The 16,945-nt window shown below is 44.1% G+C and overlaps 1 protein-coding gene across 1 annotated transcript in view; it reads left to right on the top strand.

Annotated features, from left to right (window-relative positions):
- ADGRL4 (adhesion G protein-coupled receptor L4) overlaps positions 1-16,945 on the top strand; it is a 158,946-nt gene that overhangs the window by 81,725 nt on the left and 60,276 nt on the right. The window contains exons 9-10 of the mRNA XM_069738339.1: positions 1,330-1,532; positions 5,806-5,985. Coding sequence (XP_069594440.1) covers positions 1,330-1,532; positions 5,806-5,985 — 383 coding nt within the window. The remainder of the gene's footprint in view (positions 1-1,329; positions 1,533-5,805; positions 5,986-16,945) is intronic.

The following is a 16,945-nucleotide window of genomic DNA, read 5'->3' as shown; positions in this document are numbered from 1 at the left end:
GCAGCATCCAGGCTGTTAGACAGAGGGAGAAAGCTTCATCTGTCGCTCTAAAAGGAGTGCAAGCACAGGGGGCACACAGGTAAAATGGCTTTATGCCTCTTAGATTGTGCCAAAGGACAGTGTATATATAAAAGTCAACAAAAGTCCCAATCTTAATAAATAAAAAAGTAGAAAAAACGCAATAGCACTCACCAATCAGTGGCAATTCAAACGTCCTTTATTGGAGCATATAGCAAAACATCTTCGCGGTTCAAGGGAGGGAGTGAGAGAGGGAGTGTGACAGGCAAGACGACGACGGCCGTTTCGCGCTAATACCGAGCGCTTCCATGAGACCTGTGGAAGCGCTCGGTATTAGCGCGAAACGGCCGTCGTCGTCTTGCCTGTCGCACTCCCTCTCTCACTCCCTCCCTTGAACCGCGAAGATGTTTTGCTATATGCTCCAATAAAGAACATTTGAATTGCCACTGATTGGTGAGTGCTATTGCGTTTTTTTATACTTTTTTATTTATATGGACACTTTGTTTCACGCAAGTACCGCCTTTCATCTGACCGAACTACCTATTGTTGGGAAACTCTCCACATCGAGTTATTAATCTCTGGAAAGTCGAGCTGTGCCGCTTACTTTTTTTCTTTTCTTGGTTTGGACAAAAGTCCCAATCTTGCTGCATTTTATCCAATGCAAGCACAGGCTACAGACAGGTTTACTGGATTTATATCTTTTAGATTGTGCCAAAGGCCAATGTGCATTTAAAAGGCAAAAAAAGTGCCAATATTTGCGGTATTTTATCCAATGTCCTCCCCTCCCCCCAAAAAAATTAATAAAAATTCGTCAACAAGTTTTAAGTACTCCAAAATGGCGCCAACTGAAATGATAGATCAAGCTGCAAAAAAAAAAAACAACAACAAAACAAACCTTCATGTGGTTCAGTCTGTGGAAAAATAAAGCAGCTATGGCTCTCTGAATACAGACATGCAAAAAAAAGACAAATAGGCCCAGTAATAATGGCAGGTGAACTCTCTGGTAATGAAGATGTAAAAAAAAAAAAAAAAAGTATTAGGGTAGGCGCAGGCTCACAATATAACGACTTCACCTTAAAAAAACAAAACAAGCGGGTGCGTCACCGTCATAGTGACGCCATATACACAAACCCATAAATGGAAGCAATAGGAAGATTCTTCTTCGATACATATATATTGTATCTGCTTATTGTATCTGTCTGCCTTCTGCGTATATTGATGACACAAAACACTAGGAAAGGCGGAAAGCTACAAAACGCACGAGCGTCGGATGTGCAGCCTGACGTTTCTGTGTTCTCTCCCTGACGCCAGGTACGGTAAGTGTCGTGTTCCTTCGATATGACAATATCGGATCTCTCCTTGCATCATCGGAAGACGAGGCAGAAACAGACAATTCTAACACTTTAGAGGCAAGTGAGATTGTAAATTCTCCAGTAATTGCAGCAGCGATCAACTCCAATCCTCCGACACTTTACCAACTGGAAAAAATCCTGTTTATTCTAAAGCATTTACAGGTGAGCGCATTTCTGTATCTTCTTGATAAATAAAAATGATATTTTGTGCTTTGCAGGAAGACGGACAGGTAACTGTATTCAAATTGATTAGACTCGAGGGTTCCTTCATAAACCCCAAATATTGTCGTACCACCCACTACAGCTACCATGTCAGTAGTTCTGTGTCTCCACCATGAGCAAGGCAGCTCTCTCCTCCCCTCCCTCAGCAGGAAGTCTCAGCACTAAGCAGCATCTGAACTACATCCAGCCAGTTAGCTGCATGGCGCTGTGCACAGAGCCAGAGAAATCACATCCGCATAAGCAATACTTGATATAATGGAATGAGTTTTCAATTAGCCCATAAAGACAGTATCAAAAAATGGAACTGGAAAACACTAGGCTTAAACATGCAAACTGCCTCTTCAGAGAGAAAGAGGACTTGAACTCTATAGCGCCACCCGTTGGAAGTAGGGATCCTACAAGTCACAATCAACCCTTTAACGAGTCGTGCAATATGACTTAAGATAAAAGCCAAATCAGTATCTCAATTCACAGACACGGTGTTTTGGGCTATTGGCCCTCGTGAGTGCAAAGTATGAGATCTGATTTGGCTACCCTCAGCTGTCAGCTTTATCATGGCTGGTTGTCAAGATTAGAGGGGTCATATACCATTTTTTTTATTATTTAAATAAATAATTTAAAAAAAAGCCTGCATGGGGTCCCTCACATTTTTTGACAACCAGCCGAGTTAAAGCAAGCAGCTGGGGGCTGGTATTCTCAGACTGGTACAGGGTCATGGATATTGGGCCCCCCAGCCTGAAAATAGTAGCTAGCAGCTGCCCCACAAAAGGCACGTTTACTGGATGCGCCATTTTTGGCGTGTTGCCCGACTCTTCCCACTTACCCTCAAGTGGGTAACAAGTGGATGACAAGTGGGGTAATAGTTGTGGGGGTTGTCTGCTGTTTTATGGCCGCAGACATCAAGTACACAGGTTAGTGATGGAGAGATGTCTGTAAGGCATCCACATTACTAACCCCGTAGTCATTGTAAAAAACACAGCCAGAATAAAATGATTGAAATAATAATAATAATTTTATTTATATAGCGCCAACATATTCCGCAGCGCTTTACAAATTATAGAGGGGACTTGTACAGACAATAGACATTACAGCATAACAGAAATACAGTTCAAAACAGATACCAGGAGGAGTGAGGGCCCTGCTGCTCGCAAGCTTACAAACTATGAGGAAAAGGGGAGACACGAGAGGTGGATGGTAACAATTGCTTTAGTTATTCGGACCAGCTATAGTGTAAGGCTCGGGTGTTCATGTAAAGCTGCATGAACCAGTTATCAGCCTAAGTATGTAGCAGTACAGACACAGAGGGCTATTAACTGCATAAAGTGAATGAGAACATGATGCGAGGAACCTGGTTATGGTTTAAGAGTCCTTTATTTGAAATAAAAATGAAAAAGAACAGTTATACTCACTTTAGCGCCTAATCCACAGATGCCCTTGTCACCTGTTAAACCTAAAAAAAAATAAACAACCATATCTCTCACCTGTCCGACATAAAAATAATCCATATTATGCCATGACGATCCAGATGATTTGGAGAGCAGTCACATCAGCTCACACTGAGACAGGCGCATAATCACACTCCTGCAGTGTGTAGCGCTGAGCCGCCATTAGAAAGTTCACCGCAGTTCATAGCTGATGAACACTGGTGACCTCACTTACGTCACCGCTCACTGCATGAGAACCTTCTCACAAAGCGAGCGGAGCCACAAGTGAGCTCACCAGTGTTTATCAGCTATGAACTCCGCTGATGTTTCTCATGGGAGCTCAGCGCTTCACACTGCAGGAGTGTGATTATGCGCCTATCTCAGTGTGAGCTGGCTGGCATGAATAGCGATCGCATCATTGATGTGAATGCTCTCCAAATCATCTGGATTGTCATTGGACAGTATGAATTATCTTCACGTCACAAAGGTGAGTGATATGGTTGATTTATGATTTTCATTTTTTTTCCAGGAGACATTGGCTTCTGTGGATTAGGTGTAAAGATAAGTGTTATGGCTGCTTATTATTTTCTGTTTTTCCAGGGGACATTGGCTTCAATCGATTAGGTGCAAAGGTGCTTTTTTTATTTCAAATAAAGGTGTCAGTGTATTTATTTTAATGAAATGACTTTATTCTCCCTGTGTTATTTTTTTTTACAGTGTAACTATGGGGTAAGTAATGTGAAGCTCTCCAGCCTTGTTTCTACATAATTTCACCCTGACTAGTTGAGACCCTTCCTGGTACTCAGCCAGCCCCCTCCCAAACGCTGCTGTCAGTATTCACTGCCATTACTTTAGTCTCTTTTTCTGGCTGGTAGGTGGATAAAGGGTGATGGAATAGTAGGTTATAAGACCTGGCAGTGTCTCCCTATCTGCTCCAAGGTTAGAAGAAGACGAAATTAGACATATCCTACAGAAAGACAGAGCAGGCCGGAGCGAGCCGTCCCACCCCCTTCCCCTCCCCCCCCCCCGCAGACGGCGTACGTGCAGGCCGTCATGACAGGGGTTTGGGAGGGAGAGATAGGAGGGGAAGGGGTTAATTAGGGGAGGGGGGTGTTATGTATGAGGCAGGGGTTTATAAGGTATGGGTGGGGTGGGGCTTACCAGTTCCCGCTCTGGAGCATCAAGAAGATCCCGCCCGCCCGCCCTGTTTTATCGTGTTTTTGTATTGTTGCATTTTCGGGTAATTGTTTTGGGTCATGGTGGCTCGAGGCGGTGGGAGGGGTCCTTGGAGTTGGTGATAAATTGGCCTGGGGGATCCGTCGGGGTACGGATCCTTCAGTGGGTGTAAACTTGGTTTTCGGGTCTGGTGGTTCCGGGGGGGATCTTGGCAACGGTGGGCCGGATCCCCAGGTTAAAAGTGGACATGGTTAACCCTTCGGGGTAGTTTGGTGCTTCCGAGCCTGGGTGGTTACGGCTGGGAGTAAATATATGGTATGTTTCTGTCCACTCCCTGTTATGGTTGACCACCAGTTTGGAGCTTCAAGGACTCCTCCCCTACGTTATTTATTCTTGTTGTATGTTTATAATAAAGGCCACTGTGGCCAATTATAATCCAAGATCAGAGTCTGTCGTTATTTTGTGGAGGGTTTGGTGATGAAATAACGGAAGGTTAGGTATAAAAATGGGGGTGTCATCCCTTCGAGGGATCGACCAATAGCAATGTCATGGAGAGAACATGAGCCGCGTAGAGCGTCCTACCTCCAGATAGGTAAATCAGCCTTATTGAGTTACTACTGGAGGAACGTACAATGTTCATAATTACAGGCTTTCTGCACAATCCGATAATTCTATCAGCGGAGCGGACGATTATGAAGCGGCGTACAGTACGGGGCTCTAAATCAGAAACACGACGCAACCAAATTAGAATTGTCTTTAATGCTCAGTAAAATGAAAACGAGCCTGTTGTGTGGATGCGGCCACAATCGGCTGGGAGAGATAAGGGAGTATTAATTCCAGTGCTAGGAAGGCGCAGAGCGAGATGTATCGCCGCCGTCCCCATTATACCGGTATACTGTGCGCCTTCTGCTGCATCTCCGTAATTCCCACCGCAGTAAACAGGATTCTAGTTATCGTTGTAATTGATACATCTTATCTCTCATTGGACAGTTTCTATGGCAACTTGATTGAAGAAGTTACAATTCTGGAAGTTTGAAAGTGATGTGTTGCCGCAGTAACCCTATAAATAAATATCTAGGGGGCGCCATCGCTCCGTACCGCCAAACAGTACCTGCTGGTCAGAGTGTAACAATGTAACAAAGTAACAGTGGGTCAGGTTTCTCTTTCACGGGTCTGGGAAAGCTGGTGACAAATAATATCTCCCCTATAACAGTATCCACAGTGGCCATCACCCAGCTTTTCCAGACTGCTGAATGGCTTCTAATCGGTATATTACTATACGGGGTGTATTACTGGTTGTATCTCCATGTTATAGAGCTGAACAGGTTAATGTATCGTGTTATCGGAAGTGATTCAGTATAACTCGTCTTATTGCCCAGTGGGCGGTCCTACTAATAAAGGATGGCAATCCTCGTTAACTAGAACCGCCCACTGGACTCCTAAGCAGGGATTTTAATGAAAAATATATAAGTTTTACTTAATCATTTTCCAAAAACATCTCAAACATTTAGGACTCATGCCCCCGGTTGTACGACACTTTACGGCATGATTTTTTGTTTTTCATTTATTTATCATCATATAAATCCTTTATCCACTTTATGGATTGTTTTCAGCCGTCTATGGATACAGAAGCAACAAAATGTGCATTTTGGAAATATGCGCCAGAGTCATTGCGGGGAGAGTGGTCTACGGGAGGGTGCGAGGTGGAATATTCCAATATTTCCCACACGGCGTGCAAATGTGATCACCTGACTCATTTCGCTATTCTGATGTCATCGCCCAATTATAACCAGGTGAGGATCTGTCAAATGCTTTATTGTGTATGTTGTGTCTTAAAGAGACAGTAGCGACAATATAAAGTATGGTAAGTGAGAAGGGTTTTATGACACTGGAATAAAGGGTCCCGATGTATGTGAAAGGAAAGCTATCATCAGAAAATGGCATATTGGTTAAGCCAGGAATATGTGCACTTGTATTCTTTTTTTATTTGGGCAATGTTCTTTTTTTTCATCTTACAATTTTGTATATATATTATTATATATAATATTAATCTTGCAACAGTCATACTGGGTCTGTTTTACATTTAAACTTCCTGTTTTTTAAGGAAGAATTTTCAGGAGGCTCATTATAAACACAGATAGTATTACAATGGCTGATAATACCTCTATATACAGCTGATAACACAGGATCCACCATTCACAATAGCTGATGTCACAGCTCACCTCCTCCTCCTGTACAATGACTGATAACACCTCTATATACAGCTGAAAACACAGGATCCACCATTCACAATAGGTGATGTCACAGCTCACCTCCTCCTCCTGTACAATGTCTGATAACACCTCTATATACAGTAGATAACACAGGATCCACCATTCACAATAGGTGATGTCACAGCTCACCTCCTCCTCCTGTACAATGACTGATAACACCTCTATATACAGTAGATAACACAGGATCCACCATTCACAATAGGTGATGTCACAGCTCACCTCCTCCTCCTGTACAATGACTGATAACACCTCTATATACAGTAGATAACACAGGATCCACCATTCACAATAGCTGATGTCACAGCTCACCTCCTCCTCCTGTACAATGACTGATAACACCTCTATATACAGTAGATAACACAGGATCCACCATTCACAATAGCTGATGTCACAGCTCACCTCCTCCTCCTGTACAATGACTGATAACACCTCTATATACAGTAGATAACACCGGATCCTCCATTCACAATAGGTGATGTCACAGCTCACCTCCTCCTCCTCCTGTACAATGACTGATATCACCTCTATATACAGTAGATAACACAGGATCCACCATTCACAATAGGTGATGTCACAGCTCACCTCCTCCTCCTCCTGTACAATGACTGATAATACCTCTATATACAGTAGATAACACAGGATCCACCATTCACAATAGGTGATGTCACAGCTCACCTCCTCCTCCTGTACAATGACTGATAACACCTCTATATACAGTAGATAACACAGGATCCACCATTCACAATAGCTGATGTCACAGCTCACCTCCTCCTCCTGTACAATGACTGATATCACCTCTATATACAGTAGATAACACAGGATCCACCATTCACAATAGGTGATGTCACAGCTCACCTCCTCCTCCTCCTGTACAATGACTGATAATACCTCTATATACAGTAGATAACACAGGATCCACCATTCACAATAGGTGATGTCACAGCTCACCTCCTCCTCCTGTACAATGACTGATAACACCTCTATATGCAGTAGATAACACAGGATCCACCATTCACAATAGGTGATGTCACAGCTCACCTCCTCCTCCTGTACAATGACTGATATCACCTCTATATACAGTAGATAACACAGGATCCACCATTCACAATAGGTGATGTCACAGCTCACCTCCTCCTCCTGTACAATGACTGATAACACCTCTATATGCAGTAGATAACACAGGATCCACCATTCACAATAGGTGATGTCACAGCTCACCTCCTCCTCCTGTACAATGACTGATATCACCTCTATATACAGTAGATAACACAGGATCCACCATTCACAATAGGTGATGTCACAGCTCACCTCCTCCTCCTGTACAATGACTGATAACACCTCTATATACAATAGATAACACAGGATCCACCATTCACAATAGGTGATGTCACAGCTCACCTCCTCCTCCTGTACAATGACTGATAACACCTCTATATACAGTAGATAACACAGGATCCACCATTCACAATAGGTGATGTCACAGCTCACCTCCTCCTCCTGTACAATGACTGATAACACCTCTATATACAGTAGATAACACAGGATCCACCATTCACAATAGGTGATGTCACAGCTCACCTCCTCCTCCTGTACAATGACTGATAACACCTCTATATACAGTAGATAACACAGGATCCACCATTCACAATAGCTGATGTCACAGCTCACCTCCTCCTCCTGTACAATGACTGATAACACCTCTATATACAGTAGATAACACAGGATCCACCATTCACAATAGGTGATGTCACAGCTCACCTCCTCCTCATGTACAATGACTGATAACACCTCTATATGCAGTAGATAACACAGGATCCACCATTCACAATAGGTGATGTCACAGCTCACCTCCTCCTCCTGTACAATGACTGATATCACCTCTATATGCAGTAGATAACACAGGATCCACCATTCACAATAGGTGATGTCACAGCTCACCTCCTCCTCCTGTACAATGACTGATAACACCTCTATATGCAGTAGATAACACAGGATCCACCATTCACAATAGGTGATGTCACAGCTCACCTCCTCCTCCTGTACAATGACTGATATCACCTCTATATACAGTAGATAACACAGGATCCACCATTCACAATAGGTGATGTCACAGCTCACCTCCTCCTCCTGTACAATGACTGATAACACCTCTATATACAGTAGATAACACAGGATCCACCATTCACAATAGGTGATGTCACAGCTCACCTCCTCCTCCTGTACAATGACTGATAACACCTCTATATACAGTAGATAACACAGGATCCACCATTCACAATAGGTGATGTCACAGCTCACCTCCTCCTCCTGTACAATGACTGATAACACCTCTATATACAGTAGATAACACAGGATCCACCATTCACAATAGGTGATGTCACAGCTCACCTCCTCCTCCTGTACAATGACTGATAACACCTCTATATACAGTAGATAACACAGGATCCACCATTCACAATAGCTGATGTCACAGCTCACCTCCTCCTCCTGTACAATGACTGATAGCACCTCTATATACAGTAGATAACACAGGATCCACCATTCACAATAGCTGATGTCACAGCTCACCTCCTCCTCCTGTACAATGACTGATAACACCTCTATATACAGTAGATAACACCGGATCCTCCATTCACAATAGGTGATGTCACAGCTCACCTCCTCCTCCTCCTGTACAATGACTGATAACACCTCTATATACAGTAGATAACACAGGATCCACCATTCACAATAGGTGATGTCACAGCTCACCTCCTCCTCCTGTACAATGACTGATAACACCTCTATATACAGTAGATAACACAGGATCCACCATTCACAATAGCTGATGTCACAGCTCACCTCCTCCTCCTGTACAATGACTGATATCACCTCTATATACAGTAGATAACACAGGATCCACCATTCACAATAGGTGATGTCATAGCTCACCTCCTCCTCCTCCTGTACAATGACTGATAATACCTCTATATACAGTAGATAACACAGGATCCACCATTCACAATAGGTGATGTCACAGCTCACCTCCTCCTCCTGTACAATGACTGATAACACCTCTATATGCAGTAGATAACACAGGATCCACCATTCACAATAGGTGATGTCACAGCTCACCTCCTCCTCCTGTACAATGACTGATATCACCTCTATATACAGTAGATAACACAGGATCCACCATTCACAATAGGTGATGTCACAGCTCACCTCCTCCTCCTGTGCAATGACTGATAACACCTCTATATGCAGTAGATAACACAGGATCCACCATTCACAATAGGTGATGTCACAGCTCACCTCCTCCTCCTGTACAATGACTGATAACACCTCTATATGCAGTAGATAACACAGGATCCACCATTCACAATAGGTGATGTCACAGCTCACCTCCTCCTCCTGTACAATGACTGATATCACCTCTATATACAGTAGATAACACAGGATCCACCATTCACAATAGGTGATGTCACAGCTCACCTCCTCCTCCTGTACAATGACTGATAACACCTCTATATACAGTAGATAACACAGGATCCACCATTCACAATAGGTGATGTCACAGCTCACCTCCTCCTCCTGTATAATGACTGATAACACCTCTATATACAGTAGATAACACAGGATCCACCATTCACAATAGGTGATGTCACAGCTCACCTCCTCCTCCTGTACAATGACTGATAACACCTCTATATACAGTAGATAACACAGGATCCACCATTCACAATAGGTGATGTCACAGCTCACCTCTCCCTCTTTCCTCACAATGACCTTTGCACACGTGTATTAAATGTTTCAATACAAAAAATCATGTCAGTCTTTTCATTGTAACTAATGTACTTGTGCTTTTCTTGGAACAGGAAGTTAAAGGGGTGATTCAAAAGCAAAGTTGACATTTAATCCTAAATGTCTACTTATTCAATTAACTTTTCCCATATACTTTAACTATAAATTCCCTAACGTTCCATTTCTCTTTTGCTCTGTTCTATTTTCCTGCTTTTTTTTTTTAACTTCAGGTCTCTTCAGAATCCCCATTGCATGCTGGGATACTCAAATGGGACATCAACGGGGTCCGGGGACGCTTTCCTCACCCTGAATCAAAGCATCATCAGTGAGGTCCATGTCTAGGGCTGGTCTCTGTTCTCCCTGCCCTGTCCTCTCATTTTTAATGTGCATTCTAATGAGTCTATCACTGTGAGCAGGGAGCGCATACTGAGCATGTGTCAGATCTGATAACCAGCACATGCTCAGTAGAGCAGGGAGTAGCCCCGCCCCTGAACTAGACATCACTTATAACACTGCACTGAAGGGTGGTGAAAGCATCTGCGGCAGTGACTGTGGCCCCGGTCCCCCGATCACGTCCCTTACTAGTATCCCAGCATGCACTGGGGAAGATGGAGAGGGAGCAGTAGGGAGTACTTCATTAAAGTGTGAGTAAGTGATTAGATTATTTCATTGAATAGATATTAAGGATTAGATTTGGTTTTGGACGTCTCCTTTCCTATATGTCAGAAACCCCCAGTGGTCGGTGTGAGAATTGCAATATTTCAATATTTATTGTTAGCACAGATTGTGATATGACAAAAAACCACATTACCAAAAATAACAAAAAAATACACAAAAAAACAACAATTTAACCAATTAGTCTCAGCTTCCGAGCTGGAAATCCTCCCAGTAAGATTAAAGGGACGACTTCCAGGAGAATCTCTGCCCCCATTAACCCCCTAGTGCCCAGCTTATTGTTTTTTTAATTTTTGCTTTTCAAGAGACATTCCTTTTTATTGTTTCTTTGTTGCAGCTGCACCAATAATTGTTTAATCCTTAGTTTATTTTGGGGTCCATGCAACTTGTCAGTCACTTTCCATTTTATTTTTTGGAATGTGGGATGAACGAGAAATAAACAATTCTGGGATCTTATTGCTTTTTTTTTCTGCGAGATCCAGGCAATAATCGAGTTCTTGTTGATGCAGAGATACCGGCTGGACGTCGTGTTTTCATCAACATTTTTACTACGATAGAGAAAATAATTAGTTTTCACTTTTTTTTATCATCAACCATTGATTAGCTGCACCAATCGCACACAGTCCACATCAGCTGGAGTTTTAATGCTTCCTTCTGCCTCGGATTGATCATGACCACTGCAGACAATCAATGGGCAGGAGGACTCTGCCAGCATTATTGACAAGAAGCCGTGATCCGGACGGTCTGTGTATTTTTTTTTTTATGTTAGCGCAGTCATGAACCCATTTTTAAACTAAGTAAAAGTAGTGGACGATCACATTAAATGACCGAGATCGGAAGTTCCTGTGATCCCGATCGTTAGAGCTAAAGCTCAGCTGTCATTTCACAGCTAAACACCCGGGAGCTGGATGGTATAAAAAGGCAAAGTGGCTGCTAAAAAAAAAAGTGTATAGATAGTCACTTAGGGGTTAACTCCTGACTTTCCGGACTAATATGGGATTTATAGAAGGCAGAATCCAGAGGAATGGATTTAACTATTTACTAAGCTTTGTACTAAAGCGCTGACATCCGCTCCTTCTCTAATTCTATATACCGAGCATTAAATAAATAATGATTCTCCGCGTTCTCTAATTATTGATCAGGTAAAACCCAATCACAGACTTCATATTATTTTCTCGTCGGTGTCTACAGAGATTACTTTATGCTTAATAGAAATGGATTTGAGGAGACTCGCTGAAGTCAATGAGTTTCAATCCATCTCGGCTTTTGCTTACGGCTTTTTTTTATTTAGCATTTTCCTAATTTTTATAATACGTAAGTGCTTATCCAGCGTAAAATCTGCAAAGAATTCATCTTCTGAGTGCCAAGCACACGTTACGTGGCCTGGGTGCTAAAGAGCCACGGACTGTTGTCATCTACATCAAATGCCCCAAATATATCTATAGGGCCACATAGACCCAGCTTATTGCTAAAGTGTGTGGGCGTATGCAGTGCGGTATATGGCGGTATACCTTATCATTCACAGTATGCACTTCCATGTATGTAGAGTGGTGCCCGGGGAAAAGTCATTTAAAGGGACACTGTCACCTGAATTTGGAGGGAACAATCTTCAGCCATGGAGGCGGGGTTTTTGGGTGTTTGATTCACCCTTTCCTTACCCGCTGGCTGCATGCTGGCTGCAATATTGGATTGAAGTTCATTCTCTGTCCTCCATAGTACACGCCTGGGCAAGGCAAGATTTCCTTGCGCAGGCGTGTACTACGGAGGACAGAGAATGAACTTCAATCCAATATTGCAGCCAGCATGCAGCCAGCGGGTAAGGAAAGGGTGAATCAAACACCCCAAAACCCCGCCTCCATGGCTGAAGATTGTTCCCTCCAAATTCAGGTGACAGTGTCCCTTTAAGTGGCGCTGTTGTGAATCGGGCGGCTGATGAACTTTGCACAAAATCCAAAATGTTCTGTTTTTGCGTCTTCTGCCTTTTTTTTTACATTTTAGTGCAAAAAGTTGCATTACTAAAATATTGCAAGAAAGACCCAGACAGCGCAAAAATAAAACTAAACAGATCCAAAGGACATCTGTCAACCCAAATTTACAAAATAGGCCGAATTCACCATCGCATTTTCACCCGTTTTTTTCGAGTGATCGCCTCTCAATTAGTGACTTTTTAATTTGCCACAAATTCATTACATGATTTTTGCCTTTTTTCAAGTTGTTTTTTGTGATTTTAGTTTTCTGAATTTTATATCAATGTGGCTGCCCCACGTGTTTTAAACAGATTCCCGAAATACAACTTTTTTAGAAAGTCCCAATTTGGTGCAACTCTACTCACGTCCTCCCCTAGAGTGATTTTATGGATGCCAGATATTTTGGCACATTTTTTGTAACATTTTGATAAACGTTTGATTTTTCACACTAGCAAGTTGAAAATCCATTTGAAGATGGAAAAAAGAGAAAATTTGGGGCTTTGTGCAAAACTCATGAATGCCATGCACTGTTTTGATTCATTTGGTGCAAAAAAGTCAACAAAAACCACAAGTCAAAAAACAAGTGTCTGAAAAAACGCAAACGATTATCGGACTCATAATCTTGTGGGTAAAGGAGAAACAATACAGACAGTTCTTCTAGTTTTCAAATCTGTTTATCCGTTGCACCCTTAAAAATCTTTTGGTAATATGCAAATAAAGGTGCGCACTGCGCAGTGTAAACCAGGTGTAGCTAAACAGTGTATCATTCCACCCATATATTTAGCATGACGGCGCCTCCTTCATTGATGTTTAACTGCGCTGATTTGCCCAAAGCCAGGAGTGAACACAGACATCGCTCTCTCCTCCCTGCTGATGTCACTACAGTGCAGGAGCGAGTACAGACATCACTCTCTCCTCTGTTGATCTCACTGCAGTGCAGGAGTGGGCACAGACATCATTATCTCCTCTCTGCTGATGTCACTGCTGTGCAGGAGCAAGTACAGACATCACTCTCTCCTCTCTGCTGATGTCACTGCAGTGCAGGAGCGAGTACAGACATCACTCTCTCCTCTGTTGATCTCACTGCAGTGCAGGAGTGAGCACAGACATCACTCTCTCCTGATGTCACTGCTGTGCAGGAGCGAGTACAGACATCACTCTCTCCTCTCAGCTGATGTCACTGCAGTGCAGGAGCGAGTACAGACATCACTCTCTCCTCTGTTGATCTCACTGCAGTGCAGGAGTGAGCACAGACATCACTCTCTCCTGATGTCACTGCTGTGCAGGAGCGAGTACAGACATCACTCTCTCCTCTCAGCTGATGTCACTGCAGTGCAGGAGCGAGTACAGACATCACTCTCTCCTCTGTTGATCTCACTGCAGTGCAGGAGTGGGCACAGACATCATTATCTCCTCTCTGCTGATGTCACTGCAGTGCAGGAGTGAGCACAGACATCACTCTCTCCTCTCTGCTGATGTCACTGCAGTGCAGGAGCGAGTACAGACATCACTCTCTCCTCTGTTGATCTCACTGCAGTGCAGGAGTGAGCACAGACATCGCTCTCTCCTGATGTCACTGCTGTGCAGGAGCGAGTACAGACATCACTCTCTCCTCTCTGCTGATGTCACTGCAGTGCAGGAGCGAGTACAGACATCACTCTCTCCTCTGTTGATCTCACTGCAGTGCAGGAGTGAGCACAGACATCGCTCTCTCCTTCTTGATGATGTCACTGCAGTGCAGGAGCGAGTACAGACATCACTCTCTCCTCTAATAATAATAATAAATAATCTTTATTTTTATATAGCGCTAACATATTCCGTAGCACTTTACATTTTGCACACATTATCATCACTGTCCCCGATGGGGCTCACAATCTAAATTCCCTATCAGTATGTCTTTGCAATGTGGGAGGAAACCGGAGTGCCCGGAGGAAACCCACGCAAACACGGAGAGAACACACAAACTCTTTGCAGATGTTGTCCTTGGTGGGGTTTGAATCCAGGACTCTCTGCTGATGTCACTGCAGTGCAGGAGCGAGCACAGACATCGCTCTCTCCTCCCTGTTGATGTCACTGCAGTGCAGGAGCGAGCACAGACATTGCTCTCTCCTGTCACTGCGGTGCAGGAGGGAGTACAGACATCATTCTCTCCTCTTTGCTGATGTCACTGCAGTGCAGATATTACCGTATTGTAGGAGTGAGCACAAACAACACTCCTCAGTGATGGTAATACCAGGAGCCAGCACAAACAGACTTGCTTCCGACATCAGGTGCAGCTAATTATTGAGTGATGTCAGCAGAGAGGAGAGAGTGATGTTTTCACTTCACTGCACTACAGATGGATGTTTTTTCGAGCAGCATAGAAGGAGGCAGAGTGATGTTAAATAAGTGGATTTAAGGGTTATTTATTATGTTTTGCTTATATAGCGCTATCATATTCCACAGCACCTTACACACATTATCATCGCTGTCTCCATTGGGGCTCTCAATCTAATTTCCCTATCGGTATGTTTTGAACAGTGGGAGGAAACCGGAGAACCCGGAGGAAACCCACGAATACACAGGGAGAACATACAAACTCCTTGCAGATATTGTCCTTGCTGGGATTTGAACCCAGTGCTGCAAAGCTGCAGTGCTAACCACTGAGCCACCATGCTGCCCTTACTGTTGTGTACTGTTTTAGCTATGGCAAGAGTGCATTGAGCCCCCTTAATAGCATTTTGTAATAACAAATTTTTTTGCACAATGGAGGAACAGATTTGAAAAGATAAAAGCAATGTTTATTGTTGCTCTACCTATGTGGTTAGCTTAAAGTGTTAATTTTGACTATTCGACTCATTGCTTTTAAGGCTGCCGTCACACTATCAGTATTTGGTCAGTATTTTACATCAGTATTTGTAGCCAAAACCAGGAGTGGGTGATAAATGCAGAAGTGGTGCAGATGTTTCTATTATACCCTAACTTCTGTGTCCTTCTGCTGCACCATTCCTCTGCGTCCTTCTGCTGCACCATTCCTCTGCGTCCTTCTGCTGCACCATTCCTCTGTGTCCTTCTGCTGCACCATTCCTCTGTGTCCTTCTGCTGCACCATTCCTCTGCGTCCTTCTGCTGCACCATTCCTCTGTGTCCTTCTGCTGCACCATTCCTCTGCGTCCTTCTGCTGCACCATTCCTCTGCGTCCGTCTGCTGCACCATTCCTCTGCGTCCTTCTGCTGCACCATTCCTCTGCGTCCTTCTGCTGCACCATTCCTCTGCGTCCTTCTGCTGCACCATTCCTCTGCGTCCTTCTGCTGCACCATTCCTCTGTGTCCTTCTGCTGCACCATTCCTCTGCGTCCTTCTGCTGCACCATTCCTCTGCGTCCTTCTGCTGCACCATTCCTCTGCGTCCTTCTGCTGCACCATTCCTCTGCGTCCTTCTGCTGCACCATTCCTCTGTGTCCGTCTGCTGCACCATTCCTCTGTGTCCTTCTGCTGCACCATTCCTCTGTGTCCTTCTGCTGCACCATTCCTCTGCGTCCTTCTGCTGCACCATTCCTCTGTGTCCTTCTGCTGCACCATTCCTCTGCATCCTTCTGCTGCACCATTCCTCTGCGTCCTTCTGCTGCACCATTCCTCTGCGTCCGTCTGCTGCACCATTCCTCTGCGTCCTTCTGCTGCACCATTCCTCTGCGTCCTTCTGCTGCACCATTCCTCTGCGTCCTTCTGCTGCACCATTCCTCTGCGTCCTTCTGCTGCACCATTCCTCTGTGTCCTTCTGCTGCACCATTCCTCTGCGTCCTTCTGCTGCACCATTCCTCTGCGTCCTTCTGCTGCACCATTCCTCTGCGTCCTTCTGCTGCACCATTCCTCTGCGTCCTTCTGCTGCACCATTCCTCTGTGTCCGTCTGCTGCACCATTCCTCTGCGTCCTTCTGCTGCACCATTCCTCTGCTGGTCCAAGGCCCCGGTCCCTTACCACACCCCGTCGTGTACATTTTGTACATTGGGAGCCCGTGCCGGACATTTGTCCCTGCAGGCCGGTGTGGTGCCATGTTGTATGATGGTGAATACTTTGGG

Source organism: Ranitomeya imitator, chromosome 8 (assembly GCF_032444005.1).
Source record: "Ranitomeya imitator isolate aRanImi1 chromosome 8, aRanImi1.pri, whole genome shotgun sequence".
NCBI lineage: Eukaryota > Metazoa > Chordata > Amphibia > Anura > Dendrobatidae > Ranitomeya > Ranitomeya imitator.
This window is presented reverse-complemented; position numbering and strand designations above follow the sequence as displayed.